The 24403-nt window shown below is 39.1% G+C and overlaps 1 protein-coding gene across 1 annotated transcript in view; it reads left to right on the top strand.

Moving 5' to 3' along the window:
• LOC122814863 (kelch repeat and BTB domain-containing protein 11-like) overlaps positions 1–15760 on the top strand; it is a 142634-nt gene extending 126874 nt beyond the window's left edge. The window contains exon 4 of the mRNA XM_044087142.1: positions 14496–15760. Within this exon, the coding sequence (XP_043943077.1) occupies positions 14496–14857 (362 nt within the window). The 3' untranslated portion in view covers positions 14858–15760. The remainder of the gene's footprint in view (positions 1–14495) is intronic.
• Positions 15761–24403: the final 8643 nt, after the last annotated feature.

Raw genomic sequence — 24403 nt, 5'->3', positions numbered from 1 at the left:
AGACTTCTCAAAATAATATCTAAAATATTACTTCTGGGATAGCTTGCAGAAGGACATAATTTCTGGTCATCTGACTTCTAGTTCCCAGGCAAATCCTCCATTGCTGGAAGCTGGCAGTATTTCAAATATACCTGTAGAAATACCCAGGCAAGGGCTTTTGCTCAGATCTTTGGCAGGTGCTGGAAGTCATAAAACAATCACATTCCTTTAAGCTTCACCCCAAAGACAATATAGAAATCTTCCTAATACAGATTTTTGTCTCTGGCTGCATTGAAGCATCTTTGTGGCCTAGCCTATAAAGTGATTTAATTTCAAATATTTTTCTAAAGTTTGCTGAACTGAGGTTAACCCTCTGGTTTCCTCTGTTAACATATACATTTAAACAATTACAATAGGGCATGTACATCTCAGTTGTCTTCCAGTAGGGCGCACTTTGGATACATTTTAAGCACAGACACTTTACAAATACCTTTTTAACACAAACATCTGTACAAAGCAGCTTGATATACACATGACCTACAGTTCTAATACATTTGTAACGCAAGTATCTTGTATAAATTAGTTTGATATTCACAAATTGCATATAATTATTTAGAAAATTCCAGCTAGCTGTGCTGGCAGTACCTCCTTTTGTCACAACTTGCAACTGTATCTATGTATTTTCCACATTTGGTGCCTTCTCATCTGATCCTTCACCTTGTATTTTTTCTTTTTTTTGGCACATTCAGTTGGTGCCTGATTTTTATCTACTTCTTGTTTAATTTCTATTCCCACTTCACACTGATATGCTTCTGCTAAACTAAGCAGGGAAGTTATCTTAGACTGTCTTCATGTTTCAAAACTTTCACTGCATTTGCATCTTGTGAGGTCAGCAGATATGTATGCAGTCCCACGATTGCAGATCTATACATGTAATCAATTTTGAGATGACCCATACCTCCTTCAGAACAGGGAATATATAGTCTTGCTATACACTGATTTTTTATAAATCATTTGATAAGCATGAAGCATCCTTCTTGTTTTTCTGTCCAACTGATCGAACACCTTTTGGGGCCAGTCAGTCACTCCAAAACTGTAAGTTAGGACAGGAAGAAAGAGCAAATTGGTTTATAGCTTGGAGTTTGTTCCAAGATGTCAACACTGTTTTCACTATTAATTTTAGTCTTTTAAAATATTTCTTACTAAGTTTTATTCATTCATGTTTTATTGTTGATCGTTCATCAGTTCCCAAATATTTATACACTCTTGATCAAGTTATTTTATATATTTTATATTTTATATCACATTCCTGTCCCAAACTGATGTTTCCGTGGTGCTGCAGCATTCCTGCTTTAAAGGTTGCATTTCTACATTTATCAAGATCAAATGACATTCTTGTTTCATCTGAAAAAGTTTTGACCACCATAACGTGTGCTTTCAGTTCCTTATCTGACAAACTCTGCAGTTTTAAATCATCTACAAACTGAAGATAAGAAGTCTGTACACTTTGTTTTCTGGGAACCAAATTGTAGCCATGATCTAATCTGTTAAATAGACAGCTTAATGGGTTAAGGGCACGACAAAAGAGCAGTGGTGACAGAGTCACCCTGGAATATCCCCTTTGAATTTTTATCCCTGGAATAGTAATTTGTCCTTTATCATGGCTTAACTACAAGTGGTTTGTCACTGTTTCATTGTTGCTGTTATGTAATTGATCAGTGTAGGGTGCATTGTATACATTTTTAAGCACTCTTTTATTCAGGAATGTGGGATACGGTTAAATGCTTTTTGGTAGTCACTCCATGCTATACTTAGATTCTTCCCATTTTTATAGTTCTCCATTATGACTTTATTTAACAACAAATGATCCTTTGTTCCATATGACATTCTTTTGCTACCCTTTTGTTCTATTGCTATGATTGAATTTTATAAACTATGTCGGCATCAATTCCAGTGTATAGTTTATACTTTGTCAGAGGGCAAGTTATTGGTCTATAGTTTTCAGGATAGCTTGCAGGTTGACTCTTAAGTAAGTATTGTTTTTCCTGTTGTTAACCAGACTGGTGTCTGTTTGGGTGCACATATAAATAGTTATTACCCATGGTTAAATCTTCATGTAAAGATGATAATACTTTTAACCAGAAGTTAGGTACTGCATCTGGGCCTGAGGTTTTCCAATAAAGAGGTTTTCTTAACTTTGTTTCAATCTCTCTGGCTGTTATTTCATCTAATGTCATGTCCTGTACATTTGAACCTCTTATTCCTTTTTTTTACTTCTATCCATTTAGCATCTTTGTTATGTTCCACAGGATCTTCATAGATATTTTTCCAAAATGTATCTATTTCTTCTTTTTTGGTACTGTTTCAATTCCTTTTGTTTCTCAATTCTCCATAAAATGTTTTGGGTCATCAATAAATTGCTTATTTTGTACTTTTCCTTTATATTTATCCACATAGCTTCTAAGTTTTTGTGCTTGTGCTGACATTTTTAGTTTATTATCTGCAATACTGCAGGATTTATTTATTTACATTTGTTGACCGGGAGAGTCCGACTGGACGTAGGTCCGTTTTTAGTGGAGGCCCGGGGAGAAAGGCTCCATACTTAAAATGTTACAGACATAATTACAGTTGGAGAATATAGCAGTTAAAGATTTAAAACATAGTTACAGATGTGGAACATAATACATCAGTATACAACTAGAATCTTTGTCATTTGCGAGGTACATAACAGACATTAACAACTGTTATAATAAGAAGTTCCCACTGTATAATAAGTAGCTAGGCTTATGAGCATCCGAGCTTGCTGTAATCAGAGTAGTTAGTGGAGTGGAAAGAGAGGTAGTGGGTGGATGGAATGGGTGCTATTAGAGGGGGAGTTGCAAGGACATAGCCAGCATGTTTTTAGGTGTGCTTTTAGTGAAGATTTGAAGTGGGTGCAAGATGGTACAGAGGTAATTGTGGGTGGGAGGGAGTTCCATAATTTGGCTATAGCACAGGAGAATATTGCTTCTCCAGCAGAGTTATTGGCTCTAGTAACCTGCAAGTGTTTTTTGTTGCTGGATCTTAATGGTCTAGTGGTAAGATAGAGTTGGAGTAGATTCTGGAGGGAAGGGACTTTTAGTGGATGGTTTACTAGTTTGTGGGTGAGTGCGAGTTGATACCATCGAAGGAGGTGAGGGAGTTCTAGCCAGCCTAGTTCCGCAAGCGAGAGACAGTGGTGACTATGGTAGGATGCCCCTGTGGTGAATTTGGTGATTCTGTTGTAGTAGGTCTCGAGTTTATTTAGATCGCATTGCCTTAGGTTGGTATATATTGGAGAGGCATAACGTAGGGTGGAGATAAGGTGAGAATTTGCTACTGAAATCTTTGCTGCTTTGGTGAGAAGTTGCTTATTTCTATATAATGCTCCTAGTTTTTTGTGGACTTTTTTTATGGTATAGATTCTGATCTGTTCTGATACTGTGCATTGCTTTGATCATGTCTATCTTTCCGAATATTTTTGTTGATCTGTTCCCTCTTCTATACTCTTCTTACAGTGACACTTCTTATCTTAATTGCTTTATAGTTTTTTCTATTTGATACTTCCATGGTGGCATTTGATTTCTCCCCTTTCTTTCCCTTAATGCCCTGTGTTTTTGTGGTAAGTCTTTATCTGTTAGTAATTTAGCTGCACATTAATATATCCTATTTACTTATCTTATATTGCATGAATCTCTAAGAACAGTCCTAATTACTGTGTCCATTTGTTTTATCAAACTTCTAACTGATTTGGGTTTTATTGACCTTCTGTGGTCTTCTTCTTTCATTGATCTTAATATGTCTGTCCATCTCTATTAAATCAAGCAACTCTTCTCTTAAATCATTTTCTTCTAAACTGAGGGCACATTCTTTGTTCTCAGTTTTCTGCAGACATTCTATAGAAAGTTCCAGAGCATCTTCCTGTGCCACATTCTCTTCAGTTTCATCCTGTGTCATCTATTTCTCTTTTATTTGGGAACTCACTGGCCTACCACTCCACAGCATTGACTGTGTCAAGAGTTGCTGCAATTTCCTATCCCTTCCCTTGTTGTGCAACTCCAACTGAACGTTTGTACTGGTTTCCTATGGAAGGCTCCAAATATCTTTATATGGCAACTGATCAGACGTTTCCTGTTCCACTGGTTTCTCCTTAATTTGGTGATCCATTGCACTATCCTGCTGTGATGTTTTCAGAATTAATTTTCTACACTAAATCCTTCACATTGCAGGTAATCCATAACCTGAGTTTCTATTTCGTTAACTTCTCCATTACTAATCTGCTTTTCTACTTTACTTTTCCTCTTTGTTTTCTTATTTGCTGTATTGTAAAATTTTCCATGTCCTGATGCCTTTGCCTCTATTTCTAATCTTTTTGTATATCTTCTATCTGGAAATTTTAGACTTCTTGCATAATACTAACAATACATAATTTCTTTCTTATCTACAGGTGTCCACTCTGTTGTCTTTTTGCCTCTTTTTTTGGCCTATCAGTTTTTGTGATTTTTGTGGACTACTATTTCCTTCTACAATGGGGGGGGGGGAATCCTCCCCCTGAGCCTGACCTTGCCCCATTGTAGGAATGTTTCTGTGTCCTGAGGATTCTACACTGTCATTTCTTCTCTCCCTGGCACCAGTGCACCTACCAGGATTGAGCACTTTTTTATCCTGGATCTTGTGCTCCCAGGTATCATTTTTATTTTTTAATCTACTTCTGTCCATGATACATGCTATATATAATACAATCTATAATCAGTGACTTCTTGGTGAGATTTTCTGAAAAACAGGGTCCACCTCTTGAAGAAGCTCATCAAGACCTGAGGTTGAATTTAGTTCCAGCAATATTAATCTCCTTTGCTTGCTGACTTATCATCTCTCCATTCAAACCCCATAATGATGCTTTCCATGGCCTTGCAGATGTGGCCAGTCAAGCTTATAAGCCTATAATTCCCAGGGTCAGTTGACGTTCCACATTTGTGCAGAGGGATTACTGTTGCTGTCCTCCATTCTGCTGGAACATAGCCAGTTCACAGGCTGTTGTTAAACAGGGAACCAATTGGGTCTGCTAGGTCATGTTTTAAGTTGTTTAAAAGGCAACCTGGGATGTTGTCTGGTCCCACTGATGCAATGTTTTTGGCCTTGGAGAGTGCCAAGATGAGATAATCTCAATGATCTTGAGATAATAAGTTGAGGAATGGTAGCAGGTATACTTTGGGGGATGACTGGAGAGGATGGGGGTGAAGTTTGTTCCAAATCTGTCAGCTAGTAGGTTGGCTATTACCTCTGGTTGAGTATGGGTAGTGCCACCCACAACCAGTTCAGCACATAGCTGGGTATTCAGATGTACCAAGTACTTTACACAAACCAAACAGTCCAGGAGAAAGCACATGAGGCTGGAAACCAGGAAATGACACCCAAATGAGTTTATTAAAACACTGGTAAGCGCTTTCGTCTGATGAACATCACCAGACTTCTTCAGACAAAATTAACCACCCATTGTAAAACATTTATACACATATTGAATTGATCAGTTAACCAATTTAAAAACAAATTGCATTTAATTAAACAATTAAATAAATAAAGAGAAACAGCCCAAAAGAACACTTTTCTTATAAACTAAGAAGCAGCAAGGCAATATACTCTATTCACCCATATAAACCACAGTAACTTTATAAAAACATATTAATGTAAAAAAATACATAAATACAATTATAAAAATATATATGAAAAAAGTATATAAATATATGTATACATACAAAAAACTATTTACTATAATCATTTAATTAATTTCTATTCATCTATCAAAAACATTTAATTTGAGCTTACTAGAAATGGAAACTACATCATTGAGCCCTGGTGGAAAGTAAGCATTTAAAAAGACTTGCCACCAGGCTTCTTTCTCTTCAAGGTGTAATTTGCAAAGTCCCCCCTAGCTTCACACTTAACTTGTTGAATCACTAAAAATTTAAATGTATGATCAGGAAACATCTTTAGATGTCTATATAAAGCATTTTTTTCATCCTGCTGACGAATTTCATAAAATATTCATAAATAAGCTGTGCAGGTTTACTGGTCTTCCCAATATAAAAAGCTGAACACTGGGAACAGACGGCAGCGTAAACAACTGCATGAGTATGGCAGTTGTATTTCCCCTTGACCATATTTTTATTACGACAAATATTAATAACTGATGTTCTCAGTATGTGCTTACATTGAAGGCACATACCACAGGGTGCCATACTCCCCTTAGTCTCAATAACTAAAGGCTTTTCAAGTAAACTCTTTATATTCCTGCCTGTCCGAAATACAAAATTAGGGTGTTCCCCAAAAGTGTCCAACATAGCCTGTTCACGCATGAAAATAACCCAATTTTTCCTAACAATGTCCTGCACTACATGGCTATCACTAGAATATGTACAAACAAAAGGACATACAATCTCCTGAGTATTGACAATACCTTTTTGTAATTCGCCATTAGTGGTTGTAACTTCTCCATCATTTGTATAATAATTATTAGTTCTAGGGAATAACAAAAATTGGCCATTTACTGTCCTATCCGAACTTTTCAGTATAGGGGCATAAAAACCATTGCTTCGTTTATTGATAACCTCCTGTTTAATATTATATATCAAACTAATAGGATACCCCCTGTCAAGGAACATTTTACTCATAAAAATCATATTCCAATAAAAAAATCACTAAACGGAGACCATCCGGGCAGCTCTAACAAACTGACCCTTGATAATCCCATGCTTAACATGCATAGGATAAATATGTGGGCTTCCTAAAAATTGTTGACTTTATATACCCATCACCTATTTTTCTAATCAGTACATCCAAATAGGAAACCTTTTTCCTCTTCCACTGTGTGGGTAAATTTAAGAAAGTCGGTGCTTTGGTTAAGGTAGTCAATAAATGCAGAAATATCTTTTAAGGGTCCAGTCCATGCCACAAACAGGTCATCTAGATAACGAAGATACAAAGGGATGTGTTCAAAAAAAGAAGAAGAAAACAGAAAATGTTTCTCCCACCAGACCATCACTATATTAGCAAATAGGGGTCTGCAAGCCGACCCATTGCTTCACCTTCGAGCTGTTTAAAGTGGTGGCCCATAAAATAAATATATTTATTTTTTAAAACTATTTCCATTAACTGGGTATAAGTGTTAATAAGCCCTTTGTTCAATACCAAATTCATCATACAAGAAGTCAGAAAACCAATCCAAACCCGTAACATGGGGTATGCAACTAAAAAGGTCCTTGACATCGATCATGATGAAAACTCCCCCCTCCCCAAAGGGGATGAGGTTTTTACATTTTTCCAAAAACTGCCATGAATCACAGCATAGATGTGGGATGTTCAAGACCCTTTCTTTCAGTTTGCTGTCCAAGAACCTGGTTATATAACTCATTTTTGACCAACCCATATCCACATCCACATCCTGCCCCCACCCCCCATTAAGGAAACCACGGTAAAAAAATTCTCCAAAGCCAACTTCATGCTTTTTAAGACAGAAGTGGTGAACTTCATGACACCCATGCAGATGGACAATACAATTACAGCTGCTGAATCCTACACAAATGCACTCTATAAGCACTTACATGAGTGCATGGATCATGCTATCCCAAACAGAACCAAGACGCTAGCCTCCAAAAAAAGGAAGCCAGTCTGGTGGTCCCCTGCCATAAACAAACTGTACAACAGAAGGAAGAAACTGTTGCAAAAGAGAGTAAAATCCCATGAGTGGAGAAGCTCCCTGGTCAGCCTCAGTAAGAAGCTGAGATCCCTTATAAGATCCTCCAAAGCTAGCTACGAAAACAAAATCACCACTAATTCTAAGGACAACCACAAAGTATTCTATAACTATGTCAAGAATCTCGATGGCAACACTCAGATCTGCTCTGAGTTACAGCACAAAGGAATGAAAATTACAGAACCAACTGATATTGCCAACATCCTGGCAGATAGGTTCAGTGCTAACTTTACCCCCCCTCACCCCTAAAGGGCTCATATCTATACAGGAAGAATGCAGTGTCCCTGTAATCACAACTACGCAGGTAAATGCTGCACTCTCTAAAGCCAAAACGCAGCATCCATGGGACTGAACAACATCCCAGGCTGTGTTTTACATGAACTTCAGAATGAACTGGCTCCCCACTTAAGCACCATGTTCAATAATAGCCTCACATCAGGCTTTGTGCTCACTGAATGGTGCACAGCAACAGTTATCCCACTCCACAAAGGGGGAGCCACCACTGATCCCGGACACTAACGATCTATTAGATTGACGAGCCTGGTCTGCAGACATTGGTAACCTCCAAACTCTGGATCCCACCCAGTTCGGGTTTGTGAAAGGCAGATCATGCCTCCTGAACCTGATCAACTTTTTTGAGGCAGTCACCAAAGCTGTAGATGAGGGTTAGGTGGTTCACACAGCCAATCTTGACCTCGCCAAGGCTTTTGACACCATCCCCCATTCTGGAATTATAGCTAAACTCACTAAACTAGGTATAAATCCCTACATCACAAGATGGGTTGCCAACTTACTCACTGACAGAACCCACACCTTAAAAATTGCAGACTACAAATTGACCTCAAAGCAGTGACAAGTGGAGTACCGCAGGGTTCCGTCCTGGGACCTCTCCTGTTTGTTATCTACTTCTTTGAAGTACAGGCTAACACAGAAGGCCTCTGGCTAACAAAGTTCACAGATGACTGCAAACTAGGAGCCATAGTCAAGTCCCCAAATGATGTGGACAACCTACAGAAGGGCCTTGCTGAGACAGATGCCTGGTGTCAAAGCCATGGCCTCAAGCTCAATGCCAAAAAGTGCAGTGTCATTCCCTTTGGTAAAAACTCTGTACCCATGAACTACCACATAGGCAGCAATCTACTTAACACCGAATGTGTGATAAGACACCTTGGGACCCAGGTGGACAGTAGTCTCTCATTTGATAGTCACATCGCCACAGTAGTCAGGAAGTCCTTTTACGTGGCACACCTCATCATAAAAGGGTTCTCATCCAGGAAAAAGAGGTCATTGTTCCCCTCTACTCGACACTCATTAGACCCATTATAGAGTACAATGCCACAATACATCTGCAGCAGCTGGAAAGGCCACAGAAGTACCCCACAAAGAGGATTACTGGCCTCAACCAAATGCCCTACACTGACCACCTCAAAAAACTCCAGCTTTACTCCGTAGCATATCGTGTACTCCGAGGTGATCACTGCTTAACATATAAAGCTATGTCAAACCCAGAGCTGTCAGACATGCTACACCTAAAGAAATCCCAATCCCTCTGAGATACACACTCTAGGGACCTAAACCTTGTCACCACAATAAACAGGACATGCCAGAGGGATAGATTCCTGTCCCAGAGACTTCCCATACTCTGGAACAGGCTACCCATCTATGTCAAGCAAAGTTCTTCATTAGCACTCTTCAAGAAAAATCTTGATGAGTGGATGGGAAATAGGAAATACACCCCTGGGATCACTTCTGTGTCTCTGCTCAACAGTGGCACAGGAAAATAACTTTCTTGGGTGGCATAAGCCAGAGAACCTTGTTGGCTAGGCTTACGTAGGCCCTTGAGCCGATAGCCTAGTACCCACCTATGAACCTATGAACCCGAGTCTACTATAGGCCAGAGTGAGGACTAGCCAGGTTCTTGTGGATTTTCGGAACTCCAAATATAACTGGAATTTTAGGGGTTTCAGTGGCCATATAATTATAATCATCAATATTAATCTGTTCCTGAGTGACCATATCAAAAAGTTCCCAGTCAATCCTATAGTATGCTATATTGACCTCATTAAGAGAGACCTCACCATAGGTACTACTGTATAATAATTTAAACATGTTCTGTATGTAGTCCTCTTTTTGAACAATCACCATCCCTCCTCCTTTGTCTGGTCACATAAACCTTAGGTCAGTTTTACACCTAAGTTCAGACAAGAAAGTTACTTCAAGGGCAGTGAGATTATTACGATTATTTTCTACTCCAGAATTACCCACATAATGGCAAAAATCCATCACACAAGCTGTTTCAAAAGATTTAAACAAATAATGTGGATCAGGGTTAAAAGTACTCGGTATTCTACAGCCATCGTTATTACTATTGTAATCATGATTATCATTTCTATGCAAAAATTAATTCCTAATATACATTTTAAAATCACAAATTAACTTTCCAAGGTTACTAGACTTACTAGGTACAAAATTGTACCCTTTACTGAATAGGTCAGCATGTTGAACAGTAAATGAAAAGCCAGAATAATTGTAGATTTTAAAGTCACAAGATGAATTAGAAACAATATAAAGTTTTCTTAAAACAGTCACCTCTGCTGTCTCCTCATGTTGAAAGCTTGGCCATTCCTCTGTATTTGTTGATTCCAAACATTCTCCTGTGGATAGGGGTTCCAGTGTTGGGGCCTCCTGTTCCTAAGTCTCTCTGACCTCCGCGGCCCTGGTAAATCTAAAGGGGCAGCCTCCCCTTCGAAATGAGTTGATACAGGTTCTGCCAGGTCCGTAGGCTGGCTGTGATGTTCAATATAATTTCCTCATACAACTGGTGGTGCAGGATAAGCCTTACCTGCCTGGTAGGCTTTACGATCACGTTCCAGCTTATTTGCCTTACGATTGGCAATAACTGTTACCACACTATCAACCTGTTTAAAAATTGAGTCATACTGTTGTCGGCTGCTTTCATGCTAGCTCACCGAATGGATTTCCTGATCCAAAACACAGATCTCAACAAGCATATTCTCAAGACAGGTTTTGTTATGTTTAACCATGAGCTCCATGAGCTCACAGCCATGCCGGTCGAAGAGAGCTAACAATTCTTGATGAAAAAGTGAATGCTGAATTAATCCAGTTGAAATTTCCAAGTCTGAAGGCCTTTTGGGACTCCTGTTGTAGCTTTTTGTAGTCCATTAATTTATTTTTAAAGGCAGTTAGTTTAATGTCCATAACATCAGAAATACCCACACCGGCCTGAGATGATGGTATGTTCCTATCAAGCCAGGAATCGAGCGTTCCAAATGAATCAACATTAGCACTGTTATTATTAACTGAAAATGAACTTACAGTCTGAGAGATCAACATTAGCACTGTTATTATTAACTGAAAATAACTTACAGTCTGAGAGAGAAGAGCAGGAAATTGCTCAAAACCTGATGAAATAGTTAGTTGTAATAGCTCCTTCTTTCAATAGGGTAGGTGTTTCATTAAAATTAGTTTCTGAGCTGGGACGGTCTTTATCCATAGCCAGCTTTGGTAGAAGTTGCTGTACTAGGGCTATTAGAGACTGAATGGAGTCTCTGAGCTGCTTGAAGTCCTCATAGGTGATACCTAAATTTCCTTCAGCCATGGTGCAAAAACACACAGGAAAACCAAGTAATTAGACAAAGTAACAGTCCAAGAGAAAGCACACGAGGCTGGAAACCAGGAAATGACACCCAAATTAATTTATTAAAACACTAGTAAGCGCTTTTGTCTGGTGAACATCACCAGACTGCTTCAGACAAAATTAACCACCCATTGTAAAACTTGGGTCTATATTATAATCTCAAAGGTTTAAAACTTCGAATCACTAAAGATCAAACTTTAGTGATCGAAGTCTTAAACCATCGAAACCAAAAAAAAAAAATTAAATTAAAAAAAATAAATAAATAGTGTGTAGGCAAGCCCCCCTGCACCCCCCACACCCCCTTCTTAAATATACCAACTCCGAGAATGCATTACATTGAAGTAAATGGAAATCTCCCCCTATGGAGATTTTTCATTTAAACATTTGATGTAGTGCACTTTCGGAATTCTCGTGTCGACAATATCGTATTCGATATTGTCAGACTTCGAGATTTTAATATAGACCCATAAAACTTTTATACACATATTGAATTGATCAATTAACCAATTTAAAAACAAATTGAATTTAATTAAATAATTAAATAAATAAAAAGAAACAGCCCAAAAAAACACTTTTCTTATAAACTAAGAAGCAGCAAGGAAATATACCCTAGTCACCCATATAAACCACAATAACTTTATAAAAACATATTAATGTAAAAATAAATACATAAATACAATTATAAAAATATATATGAAAAAATATATAAATATATGTATACATACAAAACCTATTTATTATAATAATTTAATTTCTATTCATCTATCAAAAACTTTTTATGCCCCTATACTGGAAAGTTCGGATATGATGTTAATGGCCAATTCTTGTTACTCCCTAGAACAAATAATAATTATACAAATGATGGAGAAGTTACAACCACTAATGGCGAATTACAAAAAGGTATTGTCAATACTCAGGAGATTGTATGTCCTTTTGTTTGTACATATTCTAGTGATAGCCATGTAGTGCAGGACATTGTTAGGAAAAATGGGTTATTCTCATGCGTGAAAAGGCTATGTTGGACACTTTTGGGGAACACCCTAATTTTGTATTTTGGACAGGCAGGAATATAAAGAGTTTACTTGAAAAGCCTTTAGTTATTGAGACTAAGGGGAGTATGGCACCCTGTGGTATGTGCCAAAAATGTAAGCACATACTGAGAACATCAGTTATTAATATTTGTGGTAAAAAAATTATGGTCAAGGGGAAATACAATTGCCATACTCATGCAGTTGTTTATGCTGCTGTCTGTTCCCAGTGTTCAGCTTTTTATATTGCGAAGACGCAGCGTAAACTTGCACTGTGTATTTATGAAAATTTTTATGAAATTCGTCATAAAATGCCTTATATAGACATCTAAAGATGTTTCCTGATCATACATTTAAATTTTTAGTGATTCAACAAGTTAAGTGTGAAGCTAGGGGGGGGACCTTGGAAATTAAACTTTGAGGAGAAAGAAGCCTGGTGGCAAGTCTTTTTAAATGCTTACTTTCCAATAGGGCTCAATGATGTAGTTTCCATTTCTAGTAAGCTCAAATTAAAAAATGTTGATAGATGAGTAGAAATTAATTAAATGATTATAATAAATAGGTTTTTGTGTGTATACATATATTTATATATTTTTGATATTTTTTTATAATTGTATTTATGTATTTTTGTATATTAATATGTTTTTATAAAGGTATTGTGGTTTATATGGGTGAATAGAGTATTTTTCCTTGCTGCTTCTTAGTTTATAAGAAAAGTGTTCTTTTGGGCTGTTTCTCTTTATTTATTTAATTATTTAATTAAATACAATTTGTTTTTAAATTAGTTAATTGATCAATTCAATGTGTGTGTAAAAGTTTTACAGTGGGTGATTAATTTTGCCTGAAGAAGTCTGGTGATGTTCACCAGACGAAAGCGCTTACCAGTGTTTTAATAAATTTGTTTGGGTGTCATTTCCTGGTTTCCAGCCTTGTGTGCTTTCTCTTGGACTGTTTGGTATTCAGATGTAGTTAAAGAATGCCTTGTGATTATCCTTAGCTAGGGAGGTTCTTTTTGCTGTAGTGGCTGTTAAGGCTTCCTGAGTATTTTTTTTTTGAGTTGTGCCGGGTTGTCTTATGTGCATATGAGTGTAGGGTCATCTGAGTATTGTATTAGGGACACCTGTTGTGTGGATGTGTGAAGGGTGTTGGTGAGAAAGTTAAAGAGAAGGGGATCAAGTATAGAGCCTTGTGGTACCCCGGTGGTCAATGTGAGGTGCAGAAAGAGGATGTAGTGCCATTTTACTGACAGATACGTATTGGACAAATAGCTTTTTAACCACAGAAGGGTGGGCTGAGATAGAGCTAATGACGTCTGAAGTAGAAGTTTGCTATGGCAAACCGTGTCTCAAGCTTTAGACAAGTCTAGAAATAAGAAGGAGACTCATCTGTGATCATCTCTATCTTTATTGACAGTATCTATAAAGGTTAGAAGTGCAGTGCAGTTGTAAGTAGTTAAAAGAGAATGGACAGGCTGTCAGAAAACCCTTGTCATTAATAAATGTCTGTTTCTCAAATGTTGAACTGACATCTTATTTATGGTGTTCATGTACGTGTGTGTGTGTGTGTGTGTGTGTGTGTGTGTGTGTGTGTGCGTGCGCACGTGCTCAGACAATCTTTTCATTCATCTTGATCTTATAATGATCTGAGTCTATTTATGAACATGAGTTGCTGTTTCCGCAACCTGACATCTTTTAGTCAGCAAGTCAATGCCAATTTAGAATATGTTTGGAGTTGTTTTATTTCATCTGTTTCCACTCTTACTGGTTGTGAGTAGCAATTCACTAGCTTCCTATAGTTCCCTGTGTAAACATCTGGAAGGGAAACAACTATTTAAAACCATTGCATGTAACTAGTGCTGCTAATGAAAACTGTCATATTGGTCTGGTGATCTGCCTGACAGCCATATCTATTTGTTGGGATGGCAAGAAACAGATACAATCACCCATGATATTTGATCATCATACAAATTATAGAATAGAGATGCTTGAGATGTATTTATATGCAAGTGTCTTCAAATTTCTTCTGCATTGATATGAACTCATGGCATCTTTTTGTTTTTCAGATACCTGGACAGAACTCCTTCCCACGCTCACCCGTGTCGATGCTAGCATGCCAAACCTCTACTTCTTTGGAGCCACAGCAGGCTGCCTGTACCTGTTTGGAGGCAATAACCAAGAGAATATGGTTGCATCATTTAGTCTGAAGGAAAAGAGGTGGCAGGACATCCATACTGTCCCCAAATTGTGGCTCGCTGGCCAAGGCACCATCTCAGGCAAACATATGTATATGGTAGCACCAGAACTCAATTCAGTTGTAAAAATGGACCTAAAGAGTTTGTCTGTTCAGTCATTTTTACCATTACCATTTCAGGGATCTTATGAGGTTCTCTTTGAACTTTACTTTCCTAAAAGAGTGAGGGAGTGAGCAACCTGGCACATGCCTGGAATGGCCTCTTAAGAGATGAGAAAAAGAGTAAAAACTGCTAGTATAAAAATCAGATACTAACCAATGAGAATAAACAAGCTGCCAATTTATCAGCTGTCACCTGTGTGTTCTTAACAGTATCTTGTGGCCTATTTTATTCATTGTTTTTCATGCTCTGCTTTTCAGAGCATTACGCAGTATTAGCATAAGTGTTGCTGCAATTTAATGAAGGTAACAGTTAGCATCATTTGTTATTCACCTATTTAGCATAAACAAAATGTGCAGACTCTGAAGTGGCAACACATTACAGTATAGTTTAGACAGGCAGATTGCAGAGGCAAATTAACTAGAATCTTAACACATGCCCTAAACCAAGTAACAATTATACACAATTATAAATAACTGTATATGTTAAAATATATGTACAATTGGCCTAAAAAGTGAGCCATTGTTATGGGTGAAACAGACAACTTGAATGAGTCACTTGATATGTTAACAGTTAGAAGACAAGAATACTGCTTCACATGTCTGGGAAACTTAGTCGACGAAATGGCCTGAAGATTCTTCCAGTGGCTGGCTAAAAAAATGTCTACCTATCAGCTTCTGCAAATTAAGCAAACCATATTTTTGTCTTCCTCTCTAATTTAAGAAGTGACTGACAAGAGAGATAAATGAATGAGGTGAAACTTGAATTTCAAAGCTAGTGATGGCCAGGTTTCCTACGTCAGGTATTCACTGCAGCCGTGCCACATTTTATGTCTCAAGTTACCAGAAATGTATTGACATCTCACACAAATACCTAAATCTTTTCCTTGTGTGTTATACTGTTTTATGAAGTTCACTATCCCCTCAAATTAAAATTCAAGCCATCTCTTAAGAAAGGAAGGAGTGCATTAAAGCTGATAGGGCAAATGGCATATCAAGTGCTAAGTCATAGAAATTCTTAAACCTATTTAGTGATGAAGCTGCCTACATTTTATTGCTGGAAATCAGAATATCATATTAATTTTTATCCTTCTATATGCTTATTGCATGAAGAATAATGTCAAAAAAGTGTGGCAATGAGGTGGGATTTAATTAATTTGATTAATACATCCAGAGTAAACACAAAAAAGCACATCTTTTCTGAAAATTCCTCTAAAAATCTGACTGAGCTAGGAGAAACTTGTTTTCAACTACTAAAAAAATTGTGAATTGTTATTAACTTTTAAAGTAAAATGAGGCACCCCAAACATACCTTTGGCTTTGCACACAGTCTAACTGACCGATACTACTCTTGTCTGTAGCTTGTGAATAACTAGAGACAAACATAAACTAATAGATTTCCTTAAGGCACGTTAAGCAATATGTGTAGCATGGATAATGTGCAGTCTGTGAATAGCTACAGGTAAAGAGTTAGAATACCAAAACAATGCATGAAATCAGGTATATATCGACCTCCAAATCCATGACATGCAAAAAAGTGACCGAATGCAATGATTTGTGCATGTTCATTTAGATTCACCGTGGGCAGCCAGTCAGCACAGTTAGCTTTCAGTAGCACTCCTTCAAAACATTGTATCAGTATCTTTTGTTTTAGACGCACTCAGAAGAAGCTTGGAGAAGAGGTGTCTAGTCAGTTATTAGTCTGTGAGGACAAGTGTCATCTTAACAGCTTGTGTTTTCTCAGCAGAGGAAGGTGCAAGCACTTCCAAACATGTACTGTTACAAAGACTTTTCCACATTTTTGTACTGGATCTTTACACTTCAATTCCTAGATATCTCAGTGAGTTGGAATACCAGTGTGAATGAAGAAATCTGGAGAAATGTGCAGTGCCTTTGCTTGCTGGATTTGTAGGGAATACGTTGAACTTTCATTAATTCTCAACTCAGAAATGCACAAAAGAATTTAAGGGTGCCAAGTAGAAGTGAGAGATCATATTCTGAAAAAAGTAAAGGTTTAATGTCTTCAGTGGTGTAGCACCAAATTGAGATTTCACTTATAGAATTAAAACGTCCCGCGGTGGTGGTGCTGCAGTAGCGTGTCCTGTTCAATTCTCAGCTAGAGCGTCTTCTACGTGGAGACATGCGTGAATGGGCATACCTTCGTTGAAGGTTGTGCGTCAGGGCTGGTAACTCGGCACGTAAAAATCAACTACCAATCATTAGCGGACCGGAGTTCCGCTGTGGCGACCCCTAACCAGGAAAAGCCGAAAGACACAACAACAATTTATAGAATTAAAACAAAGAGTAAGTGTTTTGGTGGCTAGTAAAGCTAGGACAGGGGAAAGTGGGCAACTTTGGCAAACACCTTTCTGAAGTGGAAAGGGAAGAGGACAATCGCGATTAGTAAGAACCACTGCTTGAGGGGAGTCATATGAAACCTGAATAACCATAAGGAGAGAGTCTAGGATACTAAATTCTTCGAGCGTAAGGTGTAGGTATTCTTAACATTCAGAATTGCATTACTTTTTGAAGTACAACAGGCTAGCAGCTTCAGAGGAAGGGTTGAACCTAGTCACTTCACCCATCAGAGAAAGGGCTCTAACCCTGAACAAAGCCTAATTGACTTGCTGCTGTTAACATTTCCCCCCAAAAAATGTGTGGTAGCTAAAATTTTAGTATAAAGTTTATGTCAGTACATATTAGGAAAATAGGCCTGTAGTTACATATAGCAAACCTAGCCTTCATATATTTTGGCCAAATGGTGACATTTATGTGACACCCTGCCCGTATATGCTAAATGGGAAAAACGGGGTTGTGTATTAAGATGTCAACTGTACAAAGTATTGTTTGAATGAGGGCTAACAAAGCTGGAGAGAAGGCTGGCTTAAATACCTTGTAGAGCTCAGCTAGTATCGCATCTGTACTAAGCACATTCCCATATGATATGGAGGAAAGAACCATTGGTAATATCTCTGGACATGGCACTAACCCGATGAAGGAAACTATGGGAAGCCTTAACTTCCAGCTTTGCAGCAAAGAAAAATGGGCTTACATCCTAGTGTCTTATAGTTAAAGTAATACACTGCAATATTTCTGAAGAATATTCTGAGTCCCTTTATATGAGTAGAGCCAGTCTCCAACTCTTTGTAGTGTTCTGCAACAAGGCAGGCTGCCATGAAAGATGCACAGTTTGGTGTTCGGTTAAAAGGCATATCATCAAAGAAACAGAATGAGAGAAAGGGACTAAAGATGAAATTAACAAAAAGGCTAACCTTCTGACAATTTAGCTGTGATACAGAGTCCGTGATTTGTGTCCTGTGTTCCTGTAGTTTATATCACATAGGTGAAGCTAAAAGGAAATTCAGAAAGAAATTATAGGATTACATCAGGGATATACATAACGGGAAGGAAGACAGTCCTGTTGTTCTACATTTCAAGGGATGTCATGGAAATGATGTTAGCCTTTTAGCCTTTTAAGGGCTAGCATGTTAGAAAGTGTAATTTATAATGGACTTGTTTTAGAACTTAAGAGACAGCTATAATATAGGGAGTCAGCTTATATTTTAAAGTATGGTACACTGAAACTTAAAGGGTTAAATCAGGAAGTTAACTGGAAAAGGACAATTAATTAATTGTATGCTGATGTTATAACCCTATAACTTTTTAAACATTGGTTTACATTGATATTGGGATTCCTTGAAGGCTTTAGCCAAAGTGATAAAATATTTTTATAATGTTTTAATAAAGGCTCTTGATGCATGTTATTTGCTCATGAACTATATTTGTGAAATAAATCATAGAAGGAAAATGAATACTGTGAATCCTTGGAGTGCATGTCTCTCCAGATATCTGACAGATCTAGATTCTTCATTTTTTCTTTTATGACAAACTGAAACTTTTAGTGCCTTTCAGTATTAGGGAAAGTTCTGTTTATTAAAGTATAAGACATGCTAAGCCCCCTTCCAAAAGTACTGGATTAATCTCCTTAATAAAAAATATGTGCCGTGGGACACATTAATGCCTATGCTAAGTGTACATTAACTGTACACCATACTGAGTGAACAGACAACACAAGCATAACTCACACCTTGTCCCTCCTAATTTTACTTTTCCTACTGATTTTCTTGCAGCCGTAAATATCGAGGGGGATTCAGAAAGGTTACCAGTAAGTGTAAACTACTTGCACACTTAGTGTAATCTTTCTGAGTGACTAGAAGTCATGAAAAATGTGGTAGCAATGTTCTTGAATATCGATCTTGTACACTTAGCATTGGTATTAATGAATCTAGCCAAGTACTAAACATTTAGAGCAGATTATATGGGTCTATATCAGTTCATCGAAACGTCTGAAGTTCGAACACCATATGTTCGAACTTCAAACCACGAACTGCAAAAACATCGAAGTCTTAAAACAGCAATTTTTTTCCCAGGGAAAAAAATCGCTGTTCCAAGAAACACACACGTAACCCAAACACACCAAAACAACATCAATCCACACACATGCACTCAAAATCCTACATCTAACCCTACACTAAACTGCACATAAACTACTACCTATCCACTTATCTTAACCCATATCCTAACCCTAAGGTCCATCACTATCGCACACTCACCTGACCCGCTCCCTAACTCACCTATCCCGCCCTAACCCTGAAGTCTTTCACTATCGCACACCCACCTAACCCTAACTCACCTAACACGCACCCTAACCCTAACATCCACACAATCACACACTTACCTGAACCCGACCCGTAATTTCCCACCACAGTTCTGATACTCGCGAAGCCACAGAAACGGCCCACCGAATTCTTTCCCTGGGAAAGAATTCAGTGGGCTGCGGCTTTGTGATTACCAGTGTTCAAACTTTACAGTTTGAACATCTGGTATTCAATATTCAGCTGTTTCGACGGACTGATATAAACCTGATTATATTAGGGTCATACATGCTAGCTGAAACACACTTAACATTAAGTGTATTTAATTCAGCCAAAAATCTACCCACCCTCTCAGTATGGAAATGTTGATCAAGAGGGGTGTGTGTTGTACACAAAATTGTAGGTATCGTACAATGGATTATATGGTGCGGAAGGTGTTCAGAGGTTCATTATAACAAAAATGGGATGATGATAGAGGTATTAAAGATGTAATAAAATTATGTATTTAAAGAATGTGAAGTAAAATAAATGTGAAATATGGTCTTGTAAAAATAAAAACTATGTATAATGTGTTCTGATGCATTAAATTATGGTATAAAAAAGATAAATAAAATATGTCTACTCCTTTTACTGGATCCTCTGCTTGTAGTTGAGATGAAATTCTTCAAGCATCAGTACAATGAAGAAAAAGATGCAGAATAACATAATGCCAGTGCTGTTCTCAGTAGAAAACCATTGCTAATGCAGTTTTTAAGTGTGTGTGATGGCAGTGGTTCACTTCTTTTGGAAGGTTTCTCCCATCCCTGAATTGATATGACAGTGAGGTTGGTGTGTATATGTTTAGGAGGTGTGGGGGCTTCCTGTTCAAACAAGGAATTGCAGGGGGACTTGCCCCTCTGCAAAAAATGCTTGAAGTTATTTTCCCCCCTTCTTGTGTCAGCATTTTGTATCGTTGGCATTTTGGAAATCTGTGATTCATAGTAAAACCCCTTTTACTAGAAACGACCAAATGGTTGGCAGTAACTGGAAGAAGGGTCAGGATGGTAAAGAAGGAGATGAAGTATATTGTGGAGTTAGTGTCGGAAGCTAAAAGTCATGCTAAGAATGACACTTTACAATTGTGATTGTGCTGACTGAAAGCAGTTTTGGTAATTCTACACTGATGAAAATAGTAGTAGAACAAAAACAGATGAAGGAAAAACATTATGGTAGACCAAGGCAGTACAACAGTGCATCTGTTTGCTGGAGAACAGTGCAGGAGTTGTTTTCTGAGGGACATATTTCAGTGGTGGGCTGTAATGCAGCAGGACTTCTTGGTTCAGACTAAGGAGATGAGCAGAACTGTATGCAGTAGGGGTGTGCAAGATAGGGAACCATCTGTAAACTCATATGATGCAGCAGTCACTGAGAAAGAGAAACATACTGAACAGAGTTTTCAAGTTAAGAAACGCCCAGTAATGATGACTAATTTGAAATGGGCAAGCCCATAGACAGGTATGCCATATGGAGCAAATGTTTTGAACTTTTCATAGGTTCATAGGTTCGTACTAGGCTATCTGCCCTAGGGCATTTATAAGCCTAGCCAGAGTGTGTGTGGCTTTCACCACCCCTTAGGATGAGAATACTACGCCCTTTTAGGGTTTAGCTTACTGTGCTCTGTCTAGTAGTGACACAGAGATAACCCCCGGGGTAAACCTACGATCTCCCATCCACTCGTCAAGATTTCTCTTGAATAGAGTTAGTGAGGGGCTCTGCCTAACATGGATTGGGATTCTGTTCCAGAGTGTAGGGAGCCTCTGGGTTATGAATCTGTCCCTCCAGCACGTCCTATTTATTTCTGTGTTGAGGTTTAAGTCTCTTGCTCTCGTGGCTCTGGTGGATTTGGATTTACTGAGGTGGAGCATGTTCATTAATTCCAGATTGGACATGGCCTTGTACGTCAGGCACAGATCACCTCTGAGTAGGCGGTATGCGACTGAATAGAGCTGGAGTTTTTTCAGTCGGGCAGCATATGACATATGTTTAAGACCCTTTATCCTCTTGGTGAGGAACTTTTGGGGTCTTTCCAACTGCTGCAGGTGTCGGGTAAGATACATCCCAAATGGGGCATTGTACTCAATCATTGGCCTGATAAGAGAAGAGTACAGGGGCACAATGACCTCTCTTGATCTAGATGTGAAACCCTTCATGATAAGGTGGGCAATATAGAAGGTCTTCCTAACCACTTTGGCAATGTGAGTGTCAAATGAGAGGTTACTGTCAACCTGGGTCCCTGATTACCTCTTCTGTACTTAATGGATTACCACCTATGTGGTAATTTGTGGGTACCTTGTTTTTCCCAAAGGGTATGACTAGACATGTTTTGGCGTTCAGCTTAAGGCCATGACTCTGGCACCAATTATCCGTTTCTATGAGGCCTCTCTGAAGGATGTTTGTGTCCGCTGGAGTATCAATTATGGTGCCCAGTTTGCAGTCATCTGCGAACTTTGTCAGCCACAATCCTCCTATGTTTGCCTGTACCTCGGAAAAATAAATGCCGAACAAGAGGGGTCGCAGGACTGAACCCTGTGGGACACCACTTGTGACTGGCTTAGAGTCTGACATAGCTCCAGCAACTCTGACCCTGTGGGTTCTGTCCTTGAGCCAGTTTGCAACCCATCTTGTGACATATGGGTTTACATTTAAGCTGGTGAGTTTGTCTATGATGCCCGAGTGGGGTATTGTGTCAAAGGCTTTTGCAAGGTCAAGGTAGGCTGTGTGAACTGCCTTACCCTCATCAATGGCCTTAGTGACTGTTTCAAAAAAGTCGATCAAGTTCAAAAGGCAGGATCTGCCTTTGACAAAGCCAAATTGGGTAGGATCCAATGTCTGTAGGTCCCCAATGTCTTTGTTTATGAGTTCCATAATGATCCTCTCCATAGCTTTGCAGACCAGGCTCATCAAGCTTATGGGGCGGTAATTTCAGGGTCAGTAGAAGCACCGCCTTTGTGAAGTGGGACCACTGTTGCCGTCGCCACTCTTTGGAGTGCGTATCCTGTAGTAAGGCTAAGATTAAACAGCAGCCTTATGTGTGGGTTTAGTTCCTCTTGAGTTCATGTAGCACACAGCCGGGACACCGTCCGGTCCCATTGATGCTGTGTTTTTAGCTTTAGAGAGGGCGGCTCTCACCTGGGCATCTGAGATGTTAGGAGGCTGCACTCTGCTGGGATAGTTATTTCTCCTTTTGGGGGAGGGGAAGAGAATTTGCACTGAACCTGTCTGCCAGAATGTTGGCAATGTCAGTGGGTTCAGTGTATTTTGTGTCATTTTGGACTAACTCTGAGCATATCTGGGAGTTTCCACCCAGGTTTCTAACATAGCTAAAGAAGGCCTTGTGATTGTCTTTTGTGTCTTTTGCGATTTTTCTCTCAAAGTTGGCCTTGGATGATTTTATGAGTGATCGTAGTTTTTGCTAGTACTGATCAGAGATGCCTTCCCTTTTAGGGATTTTGCTCTGTCATGTAGTAGCTTCCTCCTTCTGTTGTAGAGTTTGTTTATGGCTGGGGTCCACCAGACTGGAGGCCTGCCTTTGGGGAATGGGTCTTGGTTTTATTTGGGATTGCATGATCCATGCATTCTTGAAGGTGCCCGTAGAAGGCATTTGCAAAGGATTCAGCAGTGAGGGTTGTGGTTTCCACTGGCCCAGGGGCCTTGAAGGATACCACTTCAGTCTTAAGAAGTGTGAAGTTGGCTTTTGAGAAGTTCTTCACTGTGGTCTTTTGTGCAGGGGGTGGGGGCGGGATGTGGATTTCCAGTGAGATTAATTTATGGTCTGATCTTACCAAAGAGGGATATACTTCCAGTGTGGAGCATTTTGTCCCCATGTTTGTGATGATCAGGTCTAGTATATTATCTCCTCTTGTGGGAATGGTGACCAGTTGTTCCATTGCATTTGAGTTTATGAATTCTAGGAACCTTTGGGCTAGGGTGTTGGGGCTTGAGTAATGTTCCCAGTCTATGTTTGGGTAGTTGAAGTCTCCCAATATGATGGTATTTGGAGAGACATTCATACTCTCCAGTGTCTTCAGGAAGGCTGTGTGGGGTTCCTGAGTTTGAGAGGGTGGTCTGTAGCATGCTACAAACTGTAAGGCAGTTTTGCCTATGGTTAGTTGCACCTGGATGGTCTCCGATGCTTCGTCCGTTGCCACTAACCTGGAGGTGTGGGTATCTTTGATGAATATGGATACTCCCCCTCCTTTTGTGGTTCGGTCCAAGTTTTGGGGCCGGAAAGCATGATATGAGGTAAACCCTGATAGTGCTGGGGTGCTCTCAGGAGCCTTGAACCAGGTTTCAGTCACTGCACAGACATCGATGTTCTCCATACTGAGGAGGGCATCTTGAGGTTTAGACTTCTGGCATTGAGCAGCATTACCCTTAGTTTTTTTCCACTTGTGTTTTCTAGGGAGGTAGGTTTGTCATTTGAGCCTTGCCTAAAAAAGGCACTATGGGGGTGGCAAGAGCCTTGGCCAATATCCGGAAGCCCAGGGGTGACAGGTGCAAGCCGTCCCTTGTGAAGCAGCGTGGCTTGTCAAGCATGTCATCCCAAGCAGTCAGACATTGGATCCCCTTAGAATGACACCAGTAATTAAGCCAATTGTTAAAACTGATCATTTTGTCTTTTTACTGTGGCATCATTTTTGGTGAGGGTAAGATGCTGCTCAGGGTCAGGGTCATACCGGCCTGGGCTACATAATCAGAGAGCTCCTCTATGTCTCTTTTCATGTAGTCCAGGGAGGTACGTCTCAGGTCATTCACACCGGCATGTACAATGACTAAGTCATATTTGTACTTGCTGTGGAGTGACCTGAGTGCTTGTGTTATGTGGCGGATTCTAGCTCCCGACAGGCAGCTTACTGTGGCCCTTTCCTTGTTCAGTCTGGTGAGCGGGACGTCAGTGTGTCTGACTATGGAGTCACCTATTACAAGT

The sequence above is a fragment of the Protopterus annectens genome, chromosome 11.part0 (genome assembly GCF_019279795.1).
Source record: "Protopterus annectens isolate FY-2018-M chromosome 11.part0, PAN1.0, whole genome shotgun sequence".
In the NCBI taxonomy this organism is placed as follows: Eukaryota; Metazoa; Chordata; order Ceratodontiformes; family Protopteridae; genus Protopterus; species Protopterus annectens.
This window is presented reverse-complemented; position numbering and strand designations above follow the sequence as displayed.